Source organism: Muscardinus avellanarius (assembly GCF_963383645.1).
Source record: "Muscardinus avellanarius genome assembly, chromosome: 1".
Classification (NCBI taxonomy): domain Eukaryota; kingdom Metazoa; phylum Chordata; class Mammalia; order Rodentia; family Gliridae; genus Muscardinus; species Muscardinus avellanarius.
In genome coordinates, this window is record NC_137786.1 from 55,629,249 (window position 1) to 55,657,130 (window position 27,882).

The 27,882-nt window shown below is 43.8% G+C and overlaps 1 protein-coding gene across 2 annotated transcripts in view; it reads left to right on the forward strand.

Annotated features, from left to right (window-relative positions):
• Nucleotides 1-4,953: 4,953 nt before the first annotated feature.
• The window catches only part of MAST4 (microtubule associated serine/threonine kinase family member 4), a gene marked incomplete at both ends in the record, with an annotated part of 610,384 nt that continues 587,455 nt past the window's right edge, over nucleotides 4,954-27,882 (forward strand). For both annotated transcript variants that reach the window (XM_080702972.1, XM_080702973.1), the window contains one exon: nucleotides 4,954-5,310. In XM_080702972.1, the coding sequence (XP_080559098.1) occupies nucleotides 4,954-5,310 (357 nt within the window). The remainder of the gene's footprint in view (nucleotides 5,311-27,882) is intronic.

The window sequence follows — 27,882 nt, forward strand, 5'->3', positions numbered from 1 at the left end:
ATATTTTTTTATTTTTTAGGGAGTTTGTATACTCTTCTGTTGCCTGTGCCATTGAAATCATATCCAAGAAATCACTGCCAATTTCAATGTTGTGAGGTTTTATGACCCAGATTTTCTCCTAAAAGTTTATAGTCTTAAGATTTATATTTAGGTCTTTTACCTATTTTGAGTTAATATTTGCATATGGGATTAGGTAAGGGTCCAATTTTATTCTTTTCCATGTAATTATTATTTTTCAACAATATTTATTTAAAAGATTATTATTTCCACCACCAAATGTTCGTGGAAACCTTGTCAAAAATAACTTGACAATATAGGGAAGAATTTAGCTCTAGGCTTTTAGTTAACTCCAATGGTTTATATATCTGCCTTTAGAATAGTACTACACTGTTTCAATTATTGTAGCTTTATATGGTTTGAAATCAGAAAATATATATCTTCTAACTTTGTTCTTTTTCAAGATCGTTTTGGGTATCTAGAGTCCATATTCCATAGTAGGATAGAGTTTTTTTCTGAAAAATAAATATATAAATATATGATAGTTTCACCTAAAAAAATAGAAAAAAAAATTCTCTGGTAAGAAAGAAAGTAAAAAGAAATATTGAAATGTTATCTTTAAGTCATCAAAAGCTTGGTATCAGACAAATGAAACTGTTATGTGAGATTATCATTTTTAATTTTGGATAAATTGCTATAATACTAGATGTCAACCACTAAGCCAAGCATGGGAGGGAGGGATGGGGAGAGAGTGGGGTGGGGATCGGGTGGGGGCTGACTGGGCGATGTGTGCATGTATGTCTACAAAAGTTTGTATCCCACTATGATGCCTGAATACAGTGCACCAATAAAAAAATATAAAAAAATAAATAATAATTACACTTAGGTACAAGAAAATGGAGAAATTCATCATTAATAGCAATTGTAAAGATAACTTTCCAGGGATGGATAGTATCTTCATCTTTGTAATAAAAAATAATCTGATATTTAGTATTTTTCAATGCATTAATCAGGAACATAATAACTTATTATTTTAAAAAAATGTTCATTATTAGTTTATGATGGTCTATTTTCATGTACATAAGAAAGATAGTTGATTTCAATTTGATTAAATCCTAATCCTAATGCTTGAGAGAAAGGTCATGACATGGAGGACAGATGAAGGATGTGACAACTTGTACTGAACATCCTCCAGCCAAAAGAGACAGAGTTGACATTCGTGGCTCCACCCACACAGCAGAGACTTGCAGGGACCACAGAGATTGCTGGAGGCCATGGATGTCTCCCACCACTTGTGAAACCACAGAAACCTGAGGCAGGTGTCCAATTACAAAACACGACGAACACTCAATGGGTGTGCACGGGTGCTCGTCCCTTGACCAAATGCTTAGGAGCACATCCTAGAGAAGGCATGGAGGGTGATTCTACTGGGGAAAGCCAGCCTTGCCCCTCCTCATCTGTCAGCTGGTCTGGTTTTGGCACATGCAGCTGCTATTGCCTTCTTAGGATGATGACTGTGTCTCTGACGCCTGCTTAAAATGGCCTATCATGAAAAAAAGCCATTTTTCACATTCACATCTGGTTCCCAAATCTCTAACATTAGGGACATTTATGATAAATTCTCTTGGAAGGGACACTTTCTTGGACGAGGCGGATGTTTTTAGTTTAACTAACTGAACTGAACTCCAGTTCAGTTAGTTAAATCCTGTTGAACTGCAGGATTTAACTCAGTGCAAACTGATTTGGCCCAGTGATTTGGCCAGATCCCAGGACTTGTCCATGGGTCTAACTGAGATAACTTTAGGGAACTATCCGGATCATTTTCTGTTTACAGGCTCATCCTTTGAGTTGCCCAGTCCTGGCCTGGAAACTCTTAGTCTGGACCATAGTCACAGTTCTCTCCCTGGTCGATGAGGTGATCAAGTAGATCAAATACACTTTGAAGCTGCAGGTTGTAAAGTGTGAAATCCATTCAGTGGCTCACACTTAGTTTCCTTATTTTCAATAAAATATAATAATAATTTCAGACTGCATTGCTTACAGAAAGGGGATTGTTTATAAAATGTATTTGTGCATGTATATATGCATACTGTGTGCCACGAGTTGTAATGCAAAAGATTTTTTTTGAGGTTAAATAAGTTAAATAAGGTTAAAAATTTCAAGATATACTATCTGGTGCTTAACTTTAACCTGCAAAGGTTCAGAGCATGCATGCTACTGATATCTGAATTGTGGTTCCAGAGTTTGCTAGCTGCATGGTGTTGAGCAAATTAACTTCTCTGTGCCACAGTTTTCACATATCTCACACATTGGAAATGAGAATAATAATAGTAGCTTCCTCATTGGGTTGATATGAGAATTAACTAGATTGACATACAAATGTCACGACAAAGACTACAAAGTATTTAAAAGCTCACCTGCCTGGTACACAGTATTTTATAAGTGTATAAACATAATGGTGGCCCAAGTGTATTTTTCACATATTGAATCAAGACAACAAAACACCATGGATATTGGTCATGTAGTACATACACAGACACTTGAAATATGACTGGTCTGAGATGGTATTATATTAGGATGCTTAATGAAGATGTCTGGGAACCAGACCACTGGGTTCCACCGCTAGCTTACTGTGTGACCTCCAGCAAGTTATTTGACTTTGTAGATCCTCAGTTTCTCTGTCTGAAAAGTGGACCTAGTAGAATTTATCTCTTCAGGTTGCTGCTAGGATTCAGTGAGGCCATCCACAGAAGATACTTAGGGCTCAATAAATAATAACTATTATTGCTCTTAACTCTTAATTCAGACCACGTCCTAACTGCATCCTTCCTCTTGTACTGAAAGGCAATCCCTCCTCTTCTTTTATGTGAATGGCTTGCTTAAATCGCCCTTTCAGCTCAGCTCTGCTGAATCAACCACATAGGGGCTCAGATAAAGACCAATACTCCTGACGAGGAAAGTCATTGTGAGGCCCAGGGGTGGATTCAGACCGCCCCACTGCGCTCTCTCTTCAGCTCCGCTTCCACAACTTAGCTAAGTCACTAGAATTGCCCTCTCGCCTCAGCAGGTCTTCACATTCCTGTGGATAATTCTGAAGTGTCACAATGGCAGCCTGACAGCCAGAGTCCGTTTTGCAGTATGGCCATCTAAGGCAAGAGGGTCACATCATACTACGCTCCCCTTCATCGGAGGAGAGGTAACTGATGGGGACAAATCTTGCTGTCTAATAGGATAGGGGCCTTTGTCTAAGGTATCACTTGTAAATACTGCGGCAGCATAGAAGGGCTCATTAGCTGAAGGGGCTTTCAACTTGAGTCCTTCTGTTCTTAAGGACAATTGGCAAAGCTGTTCTGACAAGGAGACGTCTGAGATTCTGGAGCACTCTTGAGGATGAGAACCTGCTACGGTTTCCCTGTAACTCTCCCCTCTTCTCTCATGGCACATTGTCTGTTGTAGCACTTACCAAAGCTTTTAAAAATGAATCTTGGAGGGATATTATGAGGCATCAATCTCTCACTTGAACATAAACTCCTCAAGGGCAGGTGACCTGCCTTATTCATCTTTGTATTGCCTGCAAGTACCTGGCACACATCTCAATCAACAAACCTGGTACTGGCTGAATTTATACCTCAGGTCAAGGAGCTTAGATTGGGACCACAGTTAAAGGCGGGTGAAGGATCATTTATTTCCCATGGCTGAACTGAGCTCAAGAAAATTCAATTCACCCCCAAAGACTGATCCTCCAGCCCCAGGGAGAGCCTTAAGGTTGGTATCTTTGGTGAAAGTTCTTTCTCCCAGTCCATATAGGCAAGGGGAACCAATCACCCTCTCCTGCATCTTGCTGGTTTGCAATCTAGGGCTTGGAGAGAATAAATTGGAAAAGGGAACTGTTTTTGTTCTCTGCTTGGCTGATGCTGACAGACAATGGTTAGGAACACAGAGCCTGTTCTAATTTGGCTTGGTCCTGGTTAAAAACAGGGGAATCATTTGTTATTTTCCTCCCTTTCAAAAGGTTCAAGTCTTTGACTTCTTAAGTTTACGAGCAGAAATAAAGGCAAAAAAAAAAAAAAAAAATCTTTGGCAAACTCCTCATGTGTCCAAGCCCAGCACCTTGCCCATGCCGTAGACATGTCTGCTCAAGCTCTGCAATGTGTCCATTTACAGCTGAGGAAACGGAGGCCTACGGAGTTGAAATACAAAATGAGAGGTTGGAGATGAGCTGTTGGGATCCCCTCGCGGAACCACGAACTTTACCCGTATCCCTTAGCACGCTGGTGGGCACGTGTGTGTGTGTGTGTGTGTGTGTGTGTGTGTGTGTGTGTGTGTGTGTGTGCTGCATTGTGCGCCTGTTTCCTTACAAAGTCCTCCTTCTGGTCAGGTGTCTCCATTTCACTTTTTTTGGGACAAAGTCCATTTTCCCTAAGATTCCCCCGCCCTCTTCCCACCGTCTCTCTCTCCGGCATCCCAGGGACGGCCAGCCAGGCCCTGGCTAAGTTTGGGGCCGGCCCTGGGCTCTGCCCCCCGCGCCCAGCGCTCCTGCAGGACCCGGGCGGGCGCAGCCCCGCCCTCCCACCTGAGCCCGCCTCCGGGGGCGCGCGGCCCCGCCCACCAGCGCGCCGGCCCTGCCATTGGCTCCCCGGGCTGCCCGTCTCCGCCGCTCCGTCCCGGAGGCAGGTTTTGCGGGAGAAGCCGCAGTCCCGGCGGCTCGGGCGCAGCGCGGAGCTCGGCGGAGCGCGGGTCGCGGTGGCCGCGGGCATGTCCCCGCGCGCCGGAGCCCCCGCCGGCCGCCCGGCCCGGGCAGCGGCCCCCTCGGCGGCGGGCTCCTGCCGCCCCAGCGCCCGCACCTAGTGGCCGGCGGGCGCCCCCGCCCCCGAGCGCGGCGATCGAGCCGGAGCGGAGCCGCCCGCGCGCGCCCGCCGCCCCCCGCCTCTGGGCAGCGCTCGGGCCGGAGGGGACATGGGCGAGAAAGTTTCGGAGGCGCCGGAGCCGGTGCCCCGCGGCTGCAGTGGCCACGGAGCCCGGACTCCCGCCCCTGCGGGGGCCGCCGCGTCCTCGCTGGGCGCTTCCTCGGCCGAGTCCTCCTCGGGCTCAGAAACTCTGTCCGAAGAAGGGGAGCGCGGCGGCTTCCCCCGCGACTCGCAGCCGCTGCCGCCGCCGGGCGGCGCCCTGGGTGCCCGGCCGCCCGCCGCCTGGGCTCCCCCGCGCGCGGGGCCGGAGCGCGGAGTCCCCGCACTGCCGCTGCCGCCCCCCGGAGGAGCCGCGCCGCCCGCGCCCGGGGGCAGCCGCGCGTCCCAGGAGGAGCAGGACGAGGAGGTGGGCCCCGTCTTCCCCCACCGTGCCCCCTCCGCGCCCCGGCTGCCGGGGACCCCGCGCCCTCTCCTGAGTGCGCCGTGGGCTGGGGCGCGCCGAGGCTCGGAGAGGGGGAGGGACCCCGAGTCCAGCCGGGGTGATGGCAGCCAGGAGCCTCCCTGGGGGTCAGTGGCTTCCCGAGGCTGTGTTCTCCATGCCTGTGTCTACACGCGCTGCCCGGTGGCGTGCTTTTGAAATGTCAAAGTGGCAAACTCTTTAAATCTCTGTATCTGCTTGGCTGGGTCAGCGAGTGGACGCGGTCAGGACGCCTGGCACGTCCCCACCACTGAGATCTGATTCTCCCGAGTGGGCTTTGCCAGCCGCCCACCCCGGCGGCGCTCGGGCGGAGGGGAGAGGCGGTGTGTTGGGCGGGGGGCGCCGCTGGTGGGAGCGGGAGCCCGGAGTTGCTCCGCGGGATCTCGCTGGCGTCGGCCCCCTGGGATCACCCGCGGGTGGTTTTCGCGATCGCTGCAACGCGGATCCTCCGGGAGAGGAAAACTCCTCGTGCTCTGCGGGTGGCACAAGCCGGTGCGCCTCAGTCCCCGTTTCCACTTGTTTCCAGGATGCCAGGGAAAGTCCCGCCTTACTCAGAGGACTTGTCAGTCCTAGTTTCCTGGAAGGATGTTTATCCAGAACTTGTAGGGCGCCTCCTGACCCACTGGGCTTCGATGCCCACCTACCTGTCCGCTCTCTCTGGCTCTTTTTCTGTCTGCTTTGGTGGACAGTGACTGAAGCATAAGGTTCTTCGAGACTTTAAGATTGTTTGTTTTGGACGTTCCTAATAGGGAAGTCACTTCGGTCAGGCGGGGCCATAAATAAAACATTACCTTAACATAGACTCCTTCTGAAGTTAATTCCTCAGTGCCAGGGATGTTTTCCTCATTTTGGCTGGGGTTAGCTTTAGTAAGTAATTGCCTTTGTCCTTGGTAGAAGTGAGCACAGACTAGAGCCCTGGTGTAGCTCTCTGCTTTGGACACAACCGCTGAATCTGGTACAAGGAGGGCTGAGCAAATCCTAGCCTGGCAGAGACAGAACAACCCTAGCTGGGCAGTAACCCAAGCCTCTGGCAATAACCATGACCCATTCCCCAGTCCCCCTGGGATTGCAAGGATCCCAGACTGGTGTTTGGGGATCTATTTTCTAGAACCATCTCTCCTACCAGTTGTAAGACCTTGGGAATATGTTTCATTCCTGAGGTTCATTTCTCTAATACTTAAAATGAGGAAGTCCCAAGTACAGACCATTTCTAAAGGAATACTCCTGTTTCTGATAAGGAGTTTTGGATGGATCCGAAGTTGCAGGATGCTAGTGGCAGGATGTCAGGAGTGTGAGTGCCACACCTACTCCAGAGTTTTGTCCTGGCAGAGAGATTCCCAAACCCCAGCATTCCTCATTGGTTTCATTTCCCTTCAAAGATGCCAGGCACCTGCCAGGTGTTCATCTTTTGAAGAGGAGCACACTGTCCCTGGGGAGCTGGTAGCATATTCCAACTTAATGATTCGGCACTAGATCCTAGTGGAGAAGGCAGTAGTTGGTTCCTGTTTTCTGTTCAGCTGGGAGGAGGTGCCATGACAAGTGAAGATCTGGCAGGTGGAGGGGAGGGGAGTTGGGAACTTCTCACTCTTGATCCCAGTTCTGTAGCTGATTTATTGCCTGGCCTCGGGGTGACAGTGTTTTACTTCCTAGGAAGTGGATATAATAATAGCTTATTTCCCAGGCAATGCAGGGAGGATTGGTTGATTGAAACACATTTGGAAAGCAGAATGACTAAATAACTCTGGTCTCTATTTGTGAAATCGCAGAATTGGATGTAAATGGATACAGTATTGCAATTTATTGCGTAACTTAACCTGTGTCAGGGAATGCTGGAAATTGTCAAGGAGTGAAATCTTTATTTGCCCTGAGAATTTTGAAGCAAAACTAAAGCCATGTAAGATAATTTTCTCCTGCTTCACAGTAGAGAAGAGTTTTCCCCCTGCTCAACAGTACGGAAGAAAACACCATAATTTTGGTGACAGGAACAGAAGTCCAGTGTGCATTTTTTGGCTCTGACACTGATATTGGTATGGTGAGGTGGATCTTAACTTTTTGTGGAATTGTGGGCCTCTTTGAGAACTTAATGAAAACTTCCTTTCCCCTATCCTTAGAAAGTACTAATAGTTACACTCCCAAACCCAAGGGGTTCAGGAATAACCAGTTACAAACACTTTAGTAAAAAGACCTGGGTTTGATTTCAGTTGTGGTTGATTAGGTTTGTGATATTGGTCTATTAAATTTTTGTTAAGTCTTAATTCTTTTACTTCTTAAATGAATATAATAGTAAAAGAGTTGTTTAATAGATATTGTAACATGTTATCAAATTTACCCTAGCTGTGGGGAAACAGTTACAAACTGTTGGTGGGATTGCAAATTAGTGCCACTACTATGGAGATCAATATAGAGGTTCCTCAAAAGACGGAGAATAAAACCGCTATACCACTCTTGGAGATCTTTCCAAAGGATTGAAATCAGAATGTTACAGGGATACATGCATATCCATGTTTATAGCAGCACACTTCACAACAGCCAACCTATGGAAGTAGCTTAGGAGTCTGTCAGCAGATGAATGATTAGAAAACCATGGTTTATACGCACAATGGAATTTTACTCATCCATAAAGAAGTACAAAATTATGCCATTTGCAGGAAAATGGATGAGCCTAGGGAATATTAGGCTAAACGAGATTATCTAGTCTCAGAAAGTAAGACTGGATGTTCTTAATCATACGTGGAAGCTAGAGAGAAAGTAAGAAACAAAAGAGACTTCAGATGAACAAGGGGAGATACTAATAAAATAGTGGAAGGGGATTTGGGGAGGGAGGGAGGAGGTGAAAGTGGACACCTGATGAAGGAAACAGTTGATATAATGCTGTGGTCAGATATAAAGTTATCGGTACCAATTTCAGTATTATGCTTGAGAAGGAAAAAGGTGGGACCTGGTGGGAAAAATCAATCCTAGCATAGTAGCTAACTTACAGCATGAGTGCTGTGTTAGTCAACTTTTTTTGTTGCAGTGACAAAATACCTGATGAAAACAGCTTAAAGGAGGGAAGATTGCTTTTGGCTTACAGTTTTAGCCTTTGATCAGCTAGTTCCACTGCCTGGGCCACAGTGAAACACACATCATGGCAGAAAGATGTGGTGCACAAAGCTCCTTGCCTCATAGCAGCCAGGAATCATGAGGGAGAGGGGGCCTAAGGACAAGACATACCCTTGAGGGTATGCCTCCAACGACTCCCCATGTCCTAAGAGTTTCACCACCTCCCAGTGACTCTGTCACCCATGAACCGTCAATGGGTGACTCAGGATCCACTCATACCCCAGGTGTCTTGCCTCTGAGTGACTGCACTGGGGACTAAGCGTTCAACACATGAGGCTTTGGGGGACATACCACACCCAAAACATAACAAGTGCCAATATATATTAGTAAATATTAATTTTTAAGTTCATATATGAAAAAAGTTCGTGAAATTGAGGTACAGGGCTGGCCTGTTATTTATTTTTTGTGGTACTGTGATGGAGCCCAGGGGCTTTCTAGCCCTGAGCTATACTCACAGACCTATTTTATTTTTTATTTGGAAACAGGGTCTCACTAAGTTGCTGAGAGCCTCACTAAGTAGCTGAGGCTGGCTTTGAACCTGTGTGATCCTCCTATCTAAGCCTCCCAAGTGCTGGGGTTACAAGCGTGCGCCACCGCGGCCGGCTTGAGCTGGCCTGTTATTAAGACATAAGTTACATGCTATTTATTTAAGAGAATGTGAGGCTATATCTATTTTCTTCAGTTTTCTTACTATAAAGCTGCAGACAGTTTTTATTTGTCTCAGGTTGCATTGTGGCCTGCCCGTGAGAATAGCGATGGTTATACTGTAGCAAGGCACTGAGGATAGAGCATTAAAAGGCTTAAGTGCAGCTCATAAAATGGAAACAAGTTTATTTCGATGTTAAAATTGTTATGTCTAGCCTGGGAGATTCATTATTTTCCAAAGTTTGTTTTTATAGCAACTTATTGCATCAATTTTTAAAAAGCAACAAAATTGCGGGGTGTGGTCGCACAGGCTTATATTCCAGTATTCCAGAGGCGGAGACTGGAGGATCGTGGTTCATGGACAGCCTCAGCTACTTAGTGAGGCCCTCCCCAACTTAGTGACCTTGTTTCAAAGTAAAGAATAAAAAAATAGGGCAGGGGGTGTAGCTTGGAGGACAAATGCCCCTGGGTTCTATCCCCAGACCCTCAAAAAAAAAAAAAAAAAAAAAAAAGCAACAAAATTCAAGTTCCTAGTGTAATATTGCAATGCTAATTTTTGACATCCGTGGTAGAACTGTTTTGAATGTATCCAGTAATGTCACAGTGTTTGATCTATTTCATATTTTATCTTTTTGTCAATATTTGTAAAAATTTACAAAGTCTCATACACTTACTCTAGCTCTGTACACTTCTGGTGTCTTAAAAACAGTCGTTTCATGTGGCAGTGAGGGTTATTTTCATTAAATTTTGGGGGGAGGGGTGCTAGGGATCAAACCCAGGCTCTCTTGCATACCAGGCAAGCATTCTATACTGAATGACATTTCTTTAATAAATCTAATAAAAATAAGCTTAACTACATTTTTGTGCTTAACGTCAAACACATGAGAGTTCGAGATGGTGGGTGGCTTTTTGTTGAAAAGACCTACATCAGCCTTCTTCCTCCAGCCCATAGATACAGGGTCTGGGTGTGTTGAGCAGTAGCACACCACTTTAGACAGAGTTAAGCCGATCTGGCTTGCAGAACTGTTCCTTTGACAGTGTTTCTGAGGCTTGCATGTAGGCATTCTGCTTTGTCCCTTCCCCCAAAGCACCTTGTCATGACTCTCATAAAGTACTCAGGTGCTGTTTGGTAACTGTTGATTGGTAATCTCAACTGTGTCTCCAGCCTAGCACTGGGCCTCTAATGTATTAGCAGCAGCTCAGTAGATACATGTTGAATGAATTAGGAGAAAAAGATGACATTTCTGAAAATAGTGGCACATTTGATTGACAGGTAAGTTTGTGTGTGCTCACTTATTTTGTGTGTCGTGAATTATGATGTTTACATCTCTGGGCTGCTCATCAAGAAAAACCAAGTGGGTCACAGCAGAAAATGCCATGAACGGGTTTTTTAGGTAAATTTGAAAAAAGTCACATTGTCACAGAGGGTCCACTTAGACTGCATTTGAAGGGACTGATGTGTTAACAGTCAGGAAGTCTGCTTTTCATTGTGTAGGCTAGAACTCTAAGCTTGCAACGACTCTTAGAATGGAGAAAAGGGCTCAATAGTTAAAAGGCTTTCCAGTTCCATACAGAGTCCATTTATGCTTTGCTGCACTGAGGGACTTATTTTATTGACCTAAGTTAGGAAATAGTTTTCCTTATTAATAGTAGGGACAATTATTGAATGTCTTTAGGCCATTTCATTAAATGGTGTATGAGTAGGAGCACTGCTTTTAATATGGTTTGGGGGGTGTTTGTATTTGGGGGTTCCCCACATGGTAATAATATGGTGAGTGAATTTCTGGTTTTCATTGGTTAAGAGTAACTAGCAAAAATAACCATGAATTCAGCCAAGCTTTTCATTGAATTTATGTTTTACTAATCATAGCAGCTACATAATTTTGAAAAGAGAGGTATATAAGTCTTGGCATATTTATTATTTAGTCTGCTTTTTGATTCACTACTTCTGTAAGACCCTGAGATCAGAAAATTCACCGTTCTGTGTTGAGTCCAACTCTGAAGCATTGTTCAGGGAGCAGAGAATATTTTGACCTCATGAGCTTATCCTCTCGAGGGGGAGCTAGTCACCAAACACATGGTTATCGATTGATTGGTGTCCGAGTGGCAAGCAGGGGAGCAGGCCATGAGGGGGGGCTGGCCGTACTGGGTAACTCTGTGATGTGAATGACCTCAAGGCTGAGCAGGCGTAAGGAGGGGTGGGATGGCGATAAAGCAGGTTTCAGGAGGCCCCGGGGCTGGAGGCCATGCATCGGGTCTGTGGCTTGCTTGGCAGGGAGGAGAGGAGAGCAGGGCATTGAATGATGCTATGGAGATGAGCCACCACTGGTTCCTACACAGAGCCCTTTGGACTTCATTCTGAGGGCACTGTGAGCCACTGAAGTGATGTGGTCAGATTTGTCCTTTGGGGAGGCCAGGCAGCTTGAAGCTCGCCTGTTGGGAATTGCTGGGATAGCCTGTGGAAATGTTCTAGAGTTGACTTATAACCCAAGATGACGTCTTAGGAAATAGCATTTTAGTCAATAGTGTGTAGATGAGATGGGCGCGGAGCGGTTATGATGATAGTTCAGGTACTCCATGTAAATACATATGAAATAAAATAGGAATGGAATTTAGATCGATTCTAGAGAACACCTTAATGTGAATATCGGTGCCACTTTCCCTTCTGATGTCATCTTAAGCCTAGAATTTTCTTGAAGGAGAATCTTTATTGCAGTGAGCAAGGCGTGAGAAGGCCGCCATGGTACCGAGGTGAGCACTTTATACCTGATCACTGACAGCCTCCAGGTGGTGTCCGTGCTGATAGGAAGTGTGGCGTTCCTGCACTAACACACACTACAGGAGCCCAACTTGCTGGCTTGGATTTTCCTCTGGAGGCCAAAGGCGGCTCTTTCCACCTCTGGTCTGAAGTTTTCCCAGGAAATGCCAAATATTTATATTTTGCCTATGTTTTAGAGCAGGTGGCAAAGGCTGTCCATTGACTTAGACGTCCCCTCTCCACCCCCGGGTTGAACCCTGTGAGGAAGGGTGCAAAGAAGACAGACTATGGCCTGGCCCGAGAGAAAGCTGAGCAGCGCTGGTGGGCGCATGTGTGCACAGCACACCTATAAAGAAGAAGATCTTTTTTTTTTTAATCTGAAAGACACCCTCTGTCCATGGTGTTCCTTGAAAGGGCTGTGTTCCTTTCTTCCATCCACTTGGAGCCAGCAGCCACCGCCTTCCTGCTCAGGACAGGTGTGTGGACTCTGATCCTGTCTCAGCCACTTACAGGCCAGCTGACTTGGGCTAGGTTATTAATGCTGAGACTGATTCCTCATCTGCAAAATGGGCATGCTTAATGGGCTGTTTGTGTAGAGACCCTAGCATGATTCCTGGTGTATAGTATGCTGATATTGGCAATTATAACTGGGTATGGAAAAGCTGGTTTGTGCAGGATGTCATTACCACAGCCAGGAATGAGCAGAGGCCTGGAAATGCCTTTCCTGGTAAAAGCACATCTTGCTGATAATCCTAGGAGGCCCTTTCATTCATGGCTAGGTAGGTGTGTAACATAGTGATCACTTTTAATTTCATGGACAGAGTGTTTTTATGAGGTACCAATAGCAAAGTTTTATGGCATATGATTCATTAACCCTTCTATTAAGACCACAACTCTCTTTTGTTGGTGAAAACAAGCTCTTAGTGATCAGTTATAAAGTAATAGCCTAAAAGACTCTATGAACATGTGACTTACCAGGGATTTAGTAAGAAAGCAGCCTATCATGTGTGACGAAGCTTATATTTTATGTAAACTTCCTGGGTAAAGATTGGGGGCCGAGAAGGGAGTAAGAAGGAAACTGTGTGTTTTATCTGGAAGTAAACTTTGGTTCATAGAAGCATTGGGGTGGGAGGTGGTCCAGGGGCCACCCCAGCTTCTCAGAGGGGAAATCTGTAGAAATTCAATGAGACTTTCAAAAAGCACAAGACCTTGTGTATGCAAATTACTCAACAAAATTCTGTTTTGTCCCTTTGGGATGGTATAAACATTTCAGTTTCATAATAATCCAGGAGCCCTTGTGCTATAACTCAAGGCCGTGGAGCGACTGCAAGTCACTGCTCTTCCCAACAGCTGAGGTTCTGACCTTGCACTTGTTCAGGCTGACACGCTCGCAACTCGCCGCATGCAGTTCAAAGGTTCTTGCACTCTTTTATGTGCCCCATATTTTGTCTGTGATTCCTTATGCGCACATGTTATTTTCAGTGAAACCATAACATAAAATAGATAAAGCCGAAGACTGTTGCCCCAACAGCTCCAGGCACTCGTTTCTCTCTCCCTCTCCTAGCGCTCTCCCAGTGCCCTCCCATCTCTGCTGCACAATCTGACGATAGTCACCTGTGTCTTCAGGGTTAGGAGAGCAAATCACATCCTGAAAGCGAAATGCGGGCTCAGGGCTGTGGTCGGCAGAGTGTACACAGAGCGGAAGTCATGGGGCAGTGTATAGGACAGGTGTGATGTTTCTGGTGGCTTCTCCAACTTCTCTTCATGCAGAGCATTCTCTGCTCATTTAATGCTTTGAATTCAAAGCCAGACATGTGTCTGTGAGATAGCTTATACATTTGTATCCTAGGCCTGTACTTTCTTGCTAGCCCATCAATTCCCCTCTCAGACACAGTCGATATAATTTTGATTATGGTACTTACTTCCACTGAACCTTTCAGCTCAAACGCTTTGTAATGATATTGGGGAGTGTGGAGAGGTGGGTAGGTAGGAGGGAAGATGGAAATACTGACAAATTTGGCTTCTTTTCTTAACTAATTTCATAGGCCATCATGTAGAAAATGAAATTTTAATATTAATGTTCTTGACTTTGTAATTGAGCCATGTTTTTGGTGGCAGGCACGCTCCCATGTGTGCCCAGTTTCGTTTGGGTTATGTGAGTGTATATTAATAAACTCATATGGGTATGGATCTTTGGGCCTCTCTACCTTAGAACTTGGTCAACTCTTTTTTCTAATCAGCTGAGAAATTATGCATGTCACTCCTTCCCAGCTGATGATGTTTCCATTTATATGTTTGTGTAAACAAAATCATATCTCAGATGGACTTCCAGTTTTAATATTTGCCTTTTCAGGCATTTCTTTATACTGAGATAGATAGGTACACCTTCTGGGGTACAAGAAGGACGAGAGTGCCTGCCTCATCAGTGGAAGGGAAAGAAAGTTAAATTGGGATAGAATTGAAGTTGAAAATCTTGTGCAGTGCTACGTTGTCATTGAGAGAGATTCACAAAGGCCTCACATTTAAAATTATGTCTTAGGGCAATCCTAGCTTGCTAAATTACATGGAGGTATTGAAATGGAATGCAGTTGTGATGAAATCCACTCTGTGTACAAAGGCTCAACAATTAATTTCACAACTACGTCCTTCACGAGTAAATTGGTTCCACAGAAACACATCCAGCTCCTGTGCACACAGCACAGACTCGCAGAATTTGCTTTTGCCGTCACATCATTTTAGCTGAAGTGGCTTAATTGAAATAACATGTACCCACACCCATACCTCTTATTTTAAGACAGTGGCCTTGAGGATACTCAGTCAGATGCGGCTCCAGGAAATGGGTCAGCTCCAACTGTTGGGGTCCTGAGAAAGCAACATAGAAAAGTCTTCCTTTTGGGAGGAGACCTTCATGCCCCTCCAGTGAGCTGATTTCAGGCCAGGGGAAGCCAAGGAGAGGTCAGTGTTGCAGTCCCTGCTCTTATCAAACTAGTGAGTGGAAGCCCCGTGCTGTCAGAGCAAGCTTCCTTTGTGTGAGAGCGAATGAGAGGAAAATTACTTCTCAGGTAAGAAAAGACTGTCTTCTCTTTGTCTTACACCAGACTACTTTGAATTACTTATCTACCGTTTGAAAAGTTACCTTGGTAGACTTAGTTTAATGTACCACTTTAGTCTCTTGGGAAGTCTTGGTTGTTGGCTCAGCAGGCTTTGACCAGGTAACTCTAATCAGATCCTGGTCTCTTTTGTTGGTTGGGGAGAAGTTTCCCAAAGTTCCTATTAAGAACTTTGAGGACTAATTTAATGTTAAGTGATGGATATTTCCTAGCCATGATGCAAATTTTTGATTTAGAAGACAAGTGATAAAATGGAAATTACAATGTTGAATATCCTTGATTTTCCTCATAAAAGTATCCACATCATTTTTGTTCTCAAGATTTCCACTGTTGAAATTTAAAATATTTCTGTCTGGAGAAATGTAGCTCCCACGTGAGTGTAGCTGAGGGCAAGAGTTTCTAAAGAATGGGATGAGACCAGACCGGCTGTAAGAGTTATGTGCGGGGCTAACAACATGACAATCTGTTACCTGCTGAAGTCACGCTGTTTTATATTCCTTTAAAATTATTTCTGAATCATCACTTTCTCTGTATTAGGTTACCTGTCACTCCTTGTTCTAATTCTTCCTTGTCTCTTTTTTTCCCCTTTCCTATCTATAGCTTGGTCATCAGAATTTTTAAAAGAACATGACAAAAAAGATGACAAAACACTTCAGCTAGAAGATTGTAGTAAAACCTTTCTTAAACAGAATATTGGGAAGAACAGCCTGTTTGGGTTACTGAATTTTATGATTCATTAAAGATTAATTTCAGAGCTCCTTTGTTCTCATCTTGTTGCTTACTTTTTTTTAATTCTATAATATCATGGTGTGTTTTCCTGCCTTATTATTCTGTGCTGAACAAGCTTTTTTTTTTTTTCCCTTTTAATGATTGGACATCTTGTAGTGCTGTAGGGCTCTTGCCCTGGGCATCAATCATCTCTGAGAACTATTGAAGATACTAACAAGTGTGGAAGAAGAGTTAGAAAGCAAGCGTGAAAATTATGTGTATCATTAATAAAAGTAGGTATCTTGATTTCTTTTTTTCTAACTTTGAAAGGTGAAAATAGCAAAACAGTTCTGTTTCTTGAGGGCGGTACTGCATTATCTTTCTGTGTTATGCCAGGTCTTGGATTTACTGTTACTGTTTGCTGAGTATGTACAGTTTGCATAGCCCTTCCTTGTATTATTTCGATTGTTTTCTTGTTCCTATTTTTTACACATTGCTTTTTGTAGCATGGGCAGAATTTTATATCTCCTCCCTACTAGCTAGTGAGCCTCCTGGGATGAGAACAATATCCTATCATCTCAGACCCTTCAGTTGGGAGAGTGTGTGGCAGGTAATGGATAATGAGAATAATACTTCATACAAAACTGCAGTGGAGGCATCATGGTATTGAGATGCTGTTCTGAATGTCTTCTGTGTATTCACCTATTTAGTTTCCCCAAAAGTCTTTTTATACTCAACTGGTACTTTGGTTTATACTACCATACCGTAGCTAAGTGACTTTCTGAATGTCAGGCAAGTGAAGAGAGGAGGAGGATGAGCATAAAGGGAAGAGACTAGGAGAGGGCAGGTTGGAGGAGACCTTTGGAAAGTGCTGCATTCCCTGAGGACCCAGCTCATTGGCTCTGTGTCTCAGAGCCCAGCAGAGCCTTGTAATAAATGATTGCTGAGTGAATAGTTGTTGTGAACAAATAATCGTTAGCTACGTGAATGTTTGTGCAAATGAAGCACCACATAGACTATGGGTCCCTGTGCACTTGGCACAGGAGTTTAGATTAAGTGTGTGAAGGACTTCTTTAAGGTGTATCCTAAGATTTAAAGTTGTATTCCTGAGTTTTAGGTCATCTCTTGATGGGATGATTGGGTTTTTACAGATAAAGGACTTTGACTTGAAGCTAGTTCCTATTTTCTTGTTGGTTTGGGGAAACTATATTCTGCTAGGATGATTTTCAGTTATTCATTAAAATCCCATTTGTAGCATTAAGGCATTTTCAGCCACATGTTTAAAGGAATTATTTTAATTTCTGGTGTAATATTGATAACTAGCTTGATAATGTTAATAGGGATCCTAGGCTGTGCAAAGTAGTTCCCAGGGTGAGGCTGCAGTGAGCGGAAGGGGTTGCAGGCATGCTGATGTTTGCTGGGCAGAGGATCCGTGCTGGCGTGGAGTTGGGACATCTGAGCCTTTGCCTTGGCTTCTTGCTAGGCAGGTGGCGAGCCTCCCTGACTCTCATCTGTGTTGAAATCAGAGTCCTGTTAGCTTTGGCTCTGGTGGTTTTATTTACTTCTTACTTTCAAAATGTTAATTTAAAGATTTAAAGTTTTCACCAGAGTATAACTTGTTGCAGAATTGTTCAAGGACATTTTTCTTTTGACAAACGAGACGGTTGTGTTGTTTTCTGATTTGTGAATAGGCACATATTCTCCTACCTCCCTGGCTTTATAAATAAAAACTGCATATATTTACAGTGTCCGTCGTGAGGTTCTGGCATACGTATGCATTGCGGCATGGTTAAATCAAGCTAATTAAATATCCATCACCTCGGGTACTTGTATTTGTGTGGGAGATAATTAAGATCTGTGCACATATTTTTGACAGGAATTCTCACAAGGACATTTACTCCTGGAATCTTCCTTTCAGGTTATGCCAATTGAAACATACAGGAAAAATTATAGAGTTTACTTATCTCACTTTTATTTATCTTTTAAAATTATTTGGTGTGTTTCTCCATCTTAATAAATGGGTGGGTTCTCTCGCTCCCCTCCCGATATCTACAAATGAAAATGATTTTAGCTCTAGAGAGCGAGCTCAGCTTTGTTTCCGTTGACGCGGGGGTGTCCTGTACCATTGGTTTTGAAATACTGAGATCCTTTGAATGTTCCCTGTGAGCCTGAAGCTTGGGTTGTAGAGTAAGTCTGGTGACGCAGATTGATTTGGTCAGCAGAGTTCAATGTCGGGTCACTTTAGGGTCTTAGGTACTAAGATCTTAGTTGACTGAGATAGGACTAGTCCTTTAGACAGTGCTGTGGTGTGGCTGTCTGTCGAGTCTTCTTTAGAATAAAGTAACTCATTTTAACACTGAATGTTAATATCCAGGTGGAATTTCAATAGATAGTTTTTGGTCCTAACTCTCGGAAGCATTGGTGGCAGGATAGATCTTTCTCTCTGAGATTTCTTCTTGGATCAGTGACAGATTCTTCAGGCCTCAAACAGAAAAACCTCCCATGTGGACCTGATGCCTAGAATTCTCCTTGTCACATGCCTGCCACCGCTATGTCTAGACCAACAACTACTCACTGGCAAAAGTCACTCTTTGGTTTAAAGATCAGTATGATGTGTGCTCTCCCAGGCAGTGAGTAGCCAGGGCCCTTACGTACTGTTGTGGCCCTGAGCTGCCCAGCCCTTGAAGTGAAATAAGTTCATTTGCAAATTTAAATCAAAATTTGTCACATGATGCGTTTTACCCATGTACTGACTTTTCTTTAAGTCAGCTGAGGTAGGCATAGTGGCACATGCCTGTAATCCCAGTACTCAGGAGGCTGAGACAGGAGGATTGCAGGTTCAAGGACAGCATTAGCAACATAGTGAGACTCTCAGAAACTTAGTGAGACCCTGCTTAAAAAAAAAAAAAAAGTAGGGTTGGGGATGTAGCTCAGAAGTAGAATGCCCTTGGGTTCAAAATCCCTAGTACCACACACACACACACACACACACACACACACACACACACACCAAAACAAAAATCAGTGGCCAGGAGCTCTGGCCTAAGCTATCTATTAATGGATTGTTTCAAAACCTTGTTCGAGAGTCAGTTGTTTGGAGCTTGGAGTGTGTAGTACCACAGAGACAGTTCCAACCTTGATTCAGTGTCCAGATCAGCTTACAAAAGTCTAACCCCCAGAATGGGGTGACATGATCTTAATAATAGGGTAATGGTACTAGAAATGGTGAAGACACAGAATCTGGATCTGGAAGGTCAGAGGCTGCTTTATCTACTGAGTGACAGATGACAAACTGGGCCAGAGCCTCTGCCCTGCCAGCTCTCCCGCCTCTCCCCACAGCGCTGCCTTTGGCTTTTGTTTCTGACGCATGCCATTTGGGGTGCCACGGGCAGGTTGACTGCTCCACAGTGTCAAGGGCAGTACAGAGCAGCTGTGAGTGGCTGACCGGGGCATAGGTACTGCTCAACACCTGCACACATGATGAGCAGGGCCACATCCTCCCAGGTGTTCTGAGTTGGAACAGGTGAGCCAAGAGGGGGAACCCACACACTCCACCTCCACTCCCAGCCACGTGGTGGCTCTAGGAGCCTCCTGGAGATGTGGTGATGTCCTCTTTGTCCTTTTTTTTTTTTTTTAAATACCTTCATAGATACCTAAAACTTTGCCCCGTATATAGGGACAAATAATTTTAACCCCAAGCAAAATATGTCCTACCACTTTTAGGCTCATTTTTGATGGGAGAGCCCAGTGAAGATGCCGAATTGAAGGGAGAAATTAGTTACTGCAGAAAATCTATCAGAATGCCTTTTTATTTATATTTATTTTTATTTTCTTATTTTTTTTTTATTTTTTTTTGCGGGTCTAGGGATGGAACCCAGGGTCATGCAACCTCCGGGCTGCACCTTCTGCCCTATTTTTTATTCTTTATTTTGAAACCTGGTCTCACTGAGTTGCAGAAGGCCTCACTAAGTAGCTGAGGGTGGCTGCAAACCACGATCCTCTGGTCTCAGCCTCCTGAATGCTGGGATTACAAGCGTGTGCCACCACGCCCGGCTATTTTATTTTTATTTTCAATTAACATACGTTTGGAGTACTGAGGATTGAACCCAAGAGTATTCTGCCTTGGAGCTATACCCCAAACCCTTTTTGTTTTTAATTTTGAAGCTGAGTCTTACTAAGTGTCTGAAGGTCTCACTAAATTGCTGAGGCTGATCTCAAGTCTATGTGATCTATTGTCTCAGTACTGGGTAACAGGTGTGCAGCATGATGCCCAGCTCAGAATGCCTATCATAAATAAAGTGCAATGACTAGAAATGGTTAAAGTTAAGGGCTCTGTCCCACCATTTTTTCTTTGTTCAATAAAATTTTTTGTATCATCAATGTTCTACTTCGTACCATTTATCTTCGATCACCAACAGAATTAAATTCTCCCATGTTTTTTCATCTAGTTCAGCTAACTCATAATGGGATTAATATCTCCTGTAGATGAGGCTTTAAATAATGGTCATCTGGCCTTGTTCCTGAAGGGACCTTACACGTTGCACTTTGGGGGCCTCTTTGTGGTTGGAATCCAAATCTGCAGTGTTTGTGGAAGATGCTTGCATCTCTCCAGCACGATAAATACCTGCTTGTATTTATCTTGTTGTGAGCTGCTGCTTCTCTCTTCCCCATCTCCATCCTCTCGTGGGAGAGTTAAAACCGAATTCTGGCATCAGTGCAGTTTCTTTCTTTTTTTAGAAATTTTTTTAAAATTTTTATTTTTTATAGGTGGAACATATTGAAAGTGGTGTGCATTTAGATTGTGCTTCATGCCCTTCCCCCTCCATTTCCCTTCCCCCCTCCCAACAGAGAGTGTCCAGGTTAACCATGTTGTATTTATACTATTACACATACTCATATGTAGCTCCTCCATTGATAGTTCAGCCATTATGGAGATCAGTATGGCGATTCCTTAGAAAACTGGGAATAGATCCACCATTTGATCTGGCTATACCACTTCTGGGTATCTTTACAAAGGGGTTGAAATCAGAGAACTACATTAACATATGCATACCCATGTTCATAGCAGCACAGTTTGTAATAGCTAAACTATGGAACCAACCTAGATCTCCATCAACAGATGAATGGATTGCAAAATTATGGGAAATATACACAATGGAATTCTATTTAGCTATAAAGAAAAATAAAATAACAGCGCAGTTTCTTTTTTCAAGTGATGGCAAAGACCTCATCAAAATAGTTTATAGACAAGTTCTAGTAGTGGGGATGATTTCTCCAGAGCCTCTCCCTGTGTACCTTTAGAGATCTTCTGTGGTAATTAAGAGGAAAGTGAAACACGGACTTCCTTAAATGATAAACACAGGTTTGCGGAGTGGCTTCTTAATGATAGGCGTGAGCCCTGCCGAGGCACACCGGGGGTGCTGCTTTGTACTCCTGAAAAACTCATAATCAGATGGGCAAGATATGGGTACCGCAGTATTTAGAAATTTATTTTGACACTTTAGGACATCTAGGGATGCACATTTAATTACTGCTACTTTCTTTGTAGGCTTGGATGAAAAGTGGCTGATTATATAACAAAATTGCCATGAAGATGTAGTTTCTGTAAAGCTTAAAATTTGAGGGCATTTGAAATTTTGTTTCTAAACTTGTAATATAAATTCATGAGGACTCTTTCTCAATTTAATTTTTTGGCAATAGTAGGGATTGAACCCAGAGATGCTCTACCTCTGAGTTATACCCCAAACCTTTTTTTTATTTTGAAATGGTTGCTGTGGCTGGTCTCAAACCTGCCATCCTCCCGTCTCAGCTTCCCAAGTACTGGGATTACAGGTATGCGCCTCCACACCAGGCTTGAGATAAAAACACTTTTAAAGGTCTTGGGCCATCAGGATGATTTGAATGTTGAGAAGTAGTTTTAAGTTCATACTTTAAAAAAAAATTTTTTTTAAATTTTTTATTGGTGCACTGTATTCATACATCATAGTGGGATACAAACTTTTGTAGACATACATGCACACATCGCCCAGTCACCCCCACCCGATCCCCACCCCACTGTCTCCCCATCCCTCCCTCCCATGCTTGGCTTAGTGGTTGACATCTAGTATTATAGCAATTTATCCAAAATTAAAAATGATAATCTCACATAACAGTTTCATTTGTCTGATACCAAGCTTTTGATGACTTAAAGATAACATTTCAATATTTCTTTTTACTTTCTTTCTTACCAGAGAATTTTTTTTCTATTTTTTTTAGGTGAAACTATCATATATTTATATATTTATTTTTCAGAAAAAAACTCTATCCTACTATGGAATATGGACTCTAGATACCCAAAACGATCTTGAAAAGAACAAAGCTAGAAGATATATATTTTCTGATTTCAAACCATATAAAGCTACAATAATTGAAACAGTGTAGTACTATTCTAAAGGCAGATATATAAACCATTGGAGTTAACTAAAAGCCTAGAGCTAAATTCTTCCCTATATTGTCAAGTTATTTTTAACAAGGTTTTCACGAACATTTGGTGGTGGAAATAATAATCTTTACACTAAATATTGTTGAAACATAATACTTACATGGCAAAGAATAAAGTTGGACCCTTACCTAATCCCATATACAAATATTAACTCAAAATAGATAAAAGACCTAAATATAAATCTTAAGACTATAAACTTTTAGGAGAAAATCTGGGCCATAAAACCTCACAACATTGAAATTGGCAGTGATTTCTTGGATATGATTTCAATGGCACAGGCAACAGAAGAGTATACAAACTCCCTAAAAAATAGAAAAAAAATGTTGACTGTTGGATGGAAACTCTTGTTTCCCTGGTTCTGGTGTGTGTTACCTATTTCTTCTTTGTAGTTAATCTCTTTGAGTATTTTCTCTAGTGCTGGTTTTGAAGACATAAATTCCTTCAGTTTCTGTTTGTCATGGAAGCTTCTTATTTCTCCATCTAATTTGATAGAAAGTTTTGCTGGGTAGGAAATTTTTGGCTGGAAGTTGTTTTCTTTCAGAGTTTGGAATATGTTACTCCAAGCCCTTCTGGCTCTCATGACTTGGTTTGGGAAGTCTGGAGTGATTCTAATTGGTTTGCCTCTGAGTGTCACTTGGCCCTTTGTTTTTGTTGCCTTTAAGATTCTCTGCTTGGCTTTCACATTGGTCATTTTGACAATTATGTGGCGTGGGGATCCTCTTCTCCAATCCTGTCTAAAGGGAGTTCTAGAAGTTTTCTGGACCTGTGGATCAACCTCTTGCTCCGTGTTTGGAAAATTTTCTGCTATTACTTCCTTGAAGAGATTGTTGATCCCTTTGGTTTCACTTTCTTTTCCCTCCTCTATTCCAATTATTCTTAGGTTAGCTCTCTTAAAATGGGCCCATATTTCTTCAATATCAGATTCCTGCTGTTGGATATTTTTTTCTAGATTAGAAACTATGCGTTCATTTTTGGAATGATCATCTTCTAAGAGCGAGATTCTGTTCTCCATGTGGTCTAATCGGTTGTTTGTGCTTTGAATTGAGGCCTTTACTTCATTAATTGCATCCTTTATCTCTTTTTGGCTCTCTCTGAATTCTTTTCAAAGCACCTCTATTATTTCTACAGTTATTTTCCTGATTTGATCTTCTAGAAATCTCTGATTTTCAGTTTTATCGGGTTCTGATGTTGTGGGGTTGTGGGCATTTATTGCTCCAGTATTATTCCTCTTTCCCATGATTTTGGAAGTTTGTGCCTTCTCTGGGTTCTTCCCTTGGGTCACTATGACTCCACTTAAGGTGTTCTGGATCTCGAGTCAGTAGTATCTCAGACCCCACTCCTCCTTTACTGGGTTGTATCACAGAGTCTCTGACCCAGAGTGTCGATAGAGGCTGCTTTAAACTATGGGTGGTGCCAGGTTGCACGTTCTCCTATGGTGTGATAATTCTGCCACCGCCCCTCCCCCACTGGGTCAAGTCCCAGGGAGTACAGTACTGGGATTTCTCCTCTGTGGCCCGCAATTTGACTCACTGTTCTTGAGTACGCAGATGTAGCTGTACTGGATTTGGTGAATTCTCTGCTGCTGCCGCCGGTGGCAATATGGCGCCGCTGCTACGCCCTCGGCCGTGAGGCTGGCATATTTCTCCCTGGTTTTGATTTCCACTCTGAATCCCTGCAGCATGTGCTGAGCTCAGCCACTGGGAGCTTTAGATTTTACCTGCGCCGAGAAATCCCGCCTGGCTGTTGTGCAGCGGCTCACCTCGGCTTGCTGTAGCCGTCCGGTGAATTTGCCGCTGCCACCGGCAGTATGGTGCTGCTGCCGCCGGCAGTATGGCGCTGCTGCCGCGGCCTCGGGTGTGAGGCCGGTGTATCTCCTCTGTGGCTCTGAGCTCTGTTCCTAGTCCGCTTTCTCTCTGGAGCCTGGTGATTTTTTTATTTCTCTGGTGATGGTGTTTTCTGGCTATGAAAAGCGCTGATTTTGTGGTAATGGAGATTGGTTGTTAGCAGGGCTCTTAAGCCCCGCTTTTCTCGGTCGCCATCTTCCCGGAAGTCCAGTTCTTACGGTTTTTAATGGAGCTGCTTATTTAGGAGATGGTAGATTATGAGGCTGTGATTTGTGTTTTTTTTTTTTTTTTTTTTTTTTGTACTCTTGGGGATGGGACCCAGGGTCCTCTCATTCTGGGCTACACCCCTGACCTATTTTATATTTTATTTGGAAACAAGGTCTCACTAAGTTGCTGAGAGCCTCACTAAGTAGCTGAGGCTGGCTTTGAACCTGTGGGATCCTCCTGACTCAGCCTCCCAAGTACTGGGATTACAAGCGTGCGCCACCACACCGGGCTGAGCGTGATTTGAATGGACTGGTGTGTGTGTGTGTGTGTGTTTCATCCAGCTTTCAGTTTTTCAGGTGGCAGTGTCTGGTGTCACTTAAGTGCTGGTGTAGCCTGAGGTTAGCCAACTTGTTGGGTTCAGGTCCCTTTGTAGAAGACTCCTTTTTCTTTCCCTTGCTTGTTGGTACTTTTGAGGGGAGAAAGGGAGGGAACACTGGAGTCCTGGAGGGGCGAGTAACTATTTCAGAGAGTATGGGTGTGGTCCTCACTGTTTGATCTGAAGGGTGCTGATGAGGACCTCCTTATCCTAGTGAGGTGTGCCGCCTCCCTGGCACTTCAGCTCCTGGGAACTCTTCTGACTATGGGTTGCTGTGGGTTTGCTGTTGTGGTTGGCTTTTTTTTTTTGCAAAGTGCTCTCAGAGCCGGTGGGTAGGGAAGGAGATAGGAGATACCAAAGAAATGGAAGATGTGTTCAGCACCCAATCTCTGGTCAGGGTAGAAGACACACACACGGAATGCCTTGGCACTCATGTGCATGGAGCACTACCAACCGGTGAGACATGATTCAAACTGGACATGGGCATAGGGAGGGAGTCAGCTACAGAATAATCAGCCTGACGGGCTTTATTTGGAAGTGGGCTCTCTGGGTGCCTTCAAAATTTTAGGCACTGGAGCCAGGTGTGGTGGCACATGCCTGAATTCCTAGTACTTGGAGACTGAGACAGGAGGATCCAGATTTATGGCCAGCACGAGGTAACTAAGCTAGACCTTGTTTCAAAATAAGGACTGGAGGTACAGCTCAGGGGTACAATACCCCTGGGTTCAATCCCCAGAACCCCTCTCTTCTCAGCTTGTGTATTGGAAAAAAGAGACTGTACAAGATTAAATTAGTTAATCTATCAGATGGTCTGCTAGAAACAGTCTTAGGGAAGTTTCTATTTTCGCCTTATAAAAGTAATATTTAAGGGCTGGGCATGTGGTGCACTCTCGTAATCCCACAATTCAAGAGGCTGAGACCAGAGGATCATGGTTCGTGGACAGCCTCAACTACTTATTGAGGCCCTTCGCAACTCAGTGAGAACCTGTTTTAAAAATAAAAAAGACTAAAATATAGGTCTGGGGTATAGTTCAGAAGTACAGTGCCCCTAAGTTCCATCCCCAGTACTGCAAAAAAAAAAAAAAAGTTAATATTTAATCTGGGTGTGGTGGTGCATGCTTGTAATCCTAGCATTTGGGAGGCTAAGACAGAAGGATTGTGGTTCGCGGCCAGCCTCTGCTACTTAGTAGGTACCTCTGCAACTCAGTGAGACCCTGTTTCAAAATAAAGAATAAAAATAAGGCTGGAGGTGTAGCTCAGAGATAGAACCCCTGGGTTCCATCCCCAGTACTGCAAAAACAAACAAACAAACAAACAAAAAAAAAAACAAAAACAAAAAAACAAAAAAAACCATATTTAGAAGCAATAGTAATTGACAGTTTTTCCGGATGCTTATGGATGACTCTTTATGCCTATGTAATTTAAAATTGCTGGCATAAAGCATACTTCCAAGGTTGTAGTGTTTTCTCTAATACCAGTTTATTTATGGCTTCATAACTTTCTAATCAAGAGTATTACATTTTTAAGATTTGTGTTTCTTTAGGTAACTAAGCAATATTTTCAGCTAATATTTTTAGTTCTAGTCTTAAGGAACTTTCTGTTTTTGTGTGTGTTGTGGGGAAAGAGTTTAGGGAGAAATATGTTAGTAAGAATTTACCAGGTAGCCCATTTTGGGGAAACATCTCTCTCAGATTGCATTTTCTTCTCTTGCTTTGTAAGGATATTTTGGTTACTTGGTTTTATTTATTTATTTATTTATTTATTTATTTATTTATTTATTTATTTATTTGGTGGTACTGGGGTTCCTGGAAATCCTTCTACCTCTGGGCTACATTCCCAGACCTATTTTATGTTTTTTTTTTTTTTTTTTTTTAATTTGGAAACAGGGTCTCCTAAGCCAGTGCGTGCGGCTGGCTTCGAACCAGTGCGATCCTCCTGTCTCTGCCTCCCAAGCGCGGGGATTACAAGCGTGTGCCACCATGCTCGGCTCTACTTGGTTCTTAAATTGTGCTCAGTGTTGGCCAGTGATGTTTTTGGCTCAGAATGTCAGATACCACCTCAGTGGGGTTTATTACCCTCTGTGCATCAAAGAGGGCTGGGACAGTTTCTTCCAGGATAAGTTCTCAACCCTCTGCATCCTTGGCAGGAATCAATGCTCCCGCCACAGTGGAACCCATACATGATTTTGATGTCCCTGTGGCCTTGGCAGCCCTTGCTCCCAGAACTTTCTGAGCCCTCAGTGCCTCGGGGGACTCATGTGGCACTTCTGGGGCCATGGACTTCCTATGATTTGAAAAGGCAGTTTCTCCCAGCCTCTGGCCTGTCTGGGTAGCTACTTCCCTGTGTTTGTAGTTATGGAAGCAGGTGAGCACTCTGAGGATGGGTCTAAGCTCTAAAAGCTCTCCTTAACCAGGCGTGGTGGTGCATACTTGTAATCCCCGCGCTTGGGAGGCTGAGACAGGAGGATCACGCAGGTTCGAAGCCAGCCTTGGCTGGTTTAAGAGACCCTGTTTCCAAATAAAATATAAAATAGGTCTGGGAGTATAGCCCGGAGGTAGAAGGCCCCTGGGTTCCATCCCCAGTACTACCAAAATAATTAATTAATTAATTAATAAAAAAATAAAACCTCTTTACTTCATGGGTTTCCCTATTCCACAAGCCTGGAAGGGAGACCCCTTCCTCAGAGGCAAAGCGGATGCAGTTGTTGTTTTCTGTTGCAGAAATCATGTGTGACATGGTGGCCACTTCCCAGAGCCACACACATGGTGGCTGGGGGTCTGGTGAGAGTCTGCAGCAGAAGGGGAACTTTGAGAAGACTGCTTCCTGTCCACGCCCCTGTGGAACAGTGAGAGCAGCTTGGAATTGAGGACTGGTCTCAATTTCCCCCTCCTTGCTCTTCCTGGCCCAACACCTATCACTCTTCAGTCTCCTCCCAGGAAAAATCCCTCCAAGAGCAGTCTGAGAGGCCCTGGGTGAGGGCCGGCCAGCTCCACTGCTTCCTCAAAGATTCTCTGTCCTGGTTGTTTTTATTATGACCACAGTTTGTACTCTAGACTTTTGAAATTTGTAGCTACAACTACGCTATTAATCAGAACTCTGAGAACTAAATATTCACCCTCTCTGTCCAGAGTTTGTAGACAACCTAGTTAACACATGAAATGACAGAATAGAAGCTTTTCCTACAAGATATCAGTCTTTTGGCTTGTGACATGAAGTTTATTGACCCTTATAACTTTTTTTTTTTTATGGTACTGGGGGTGGAACCCAGT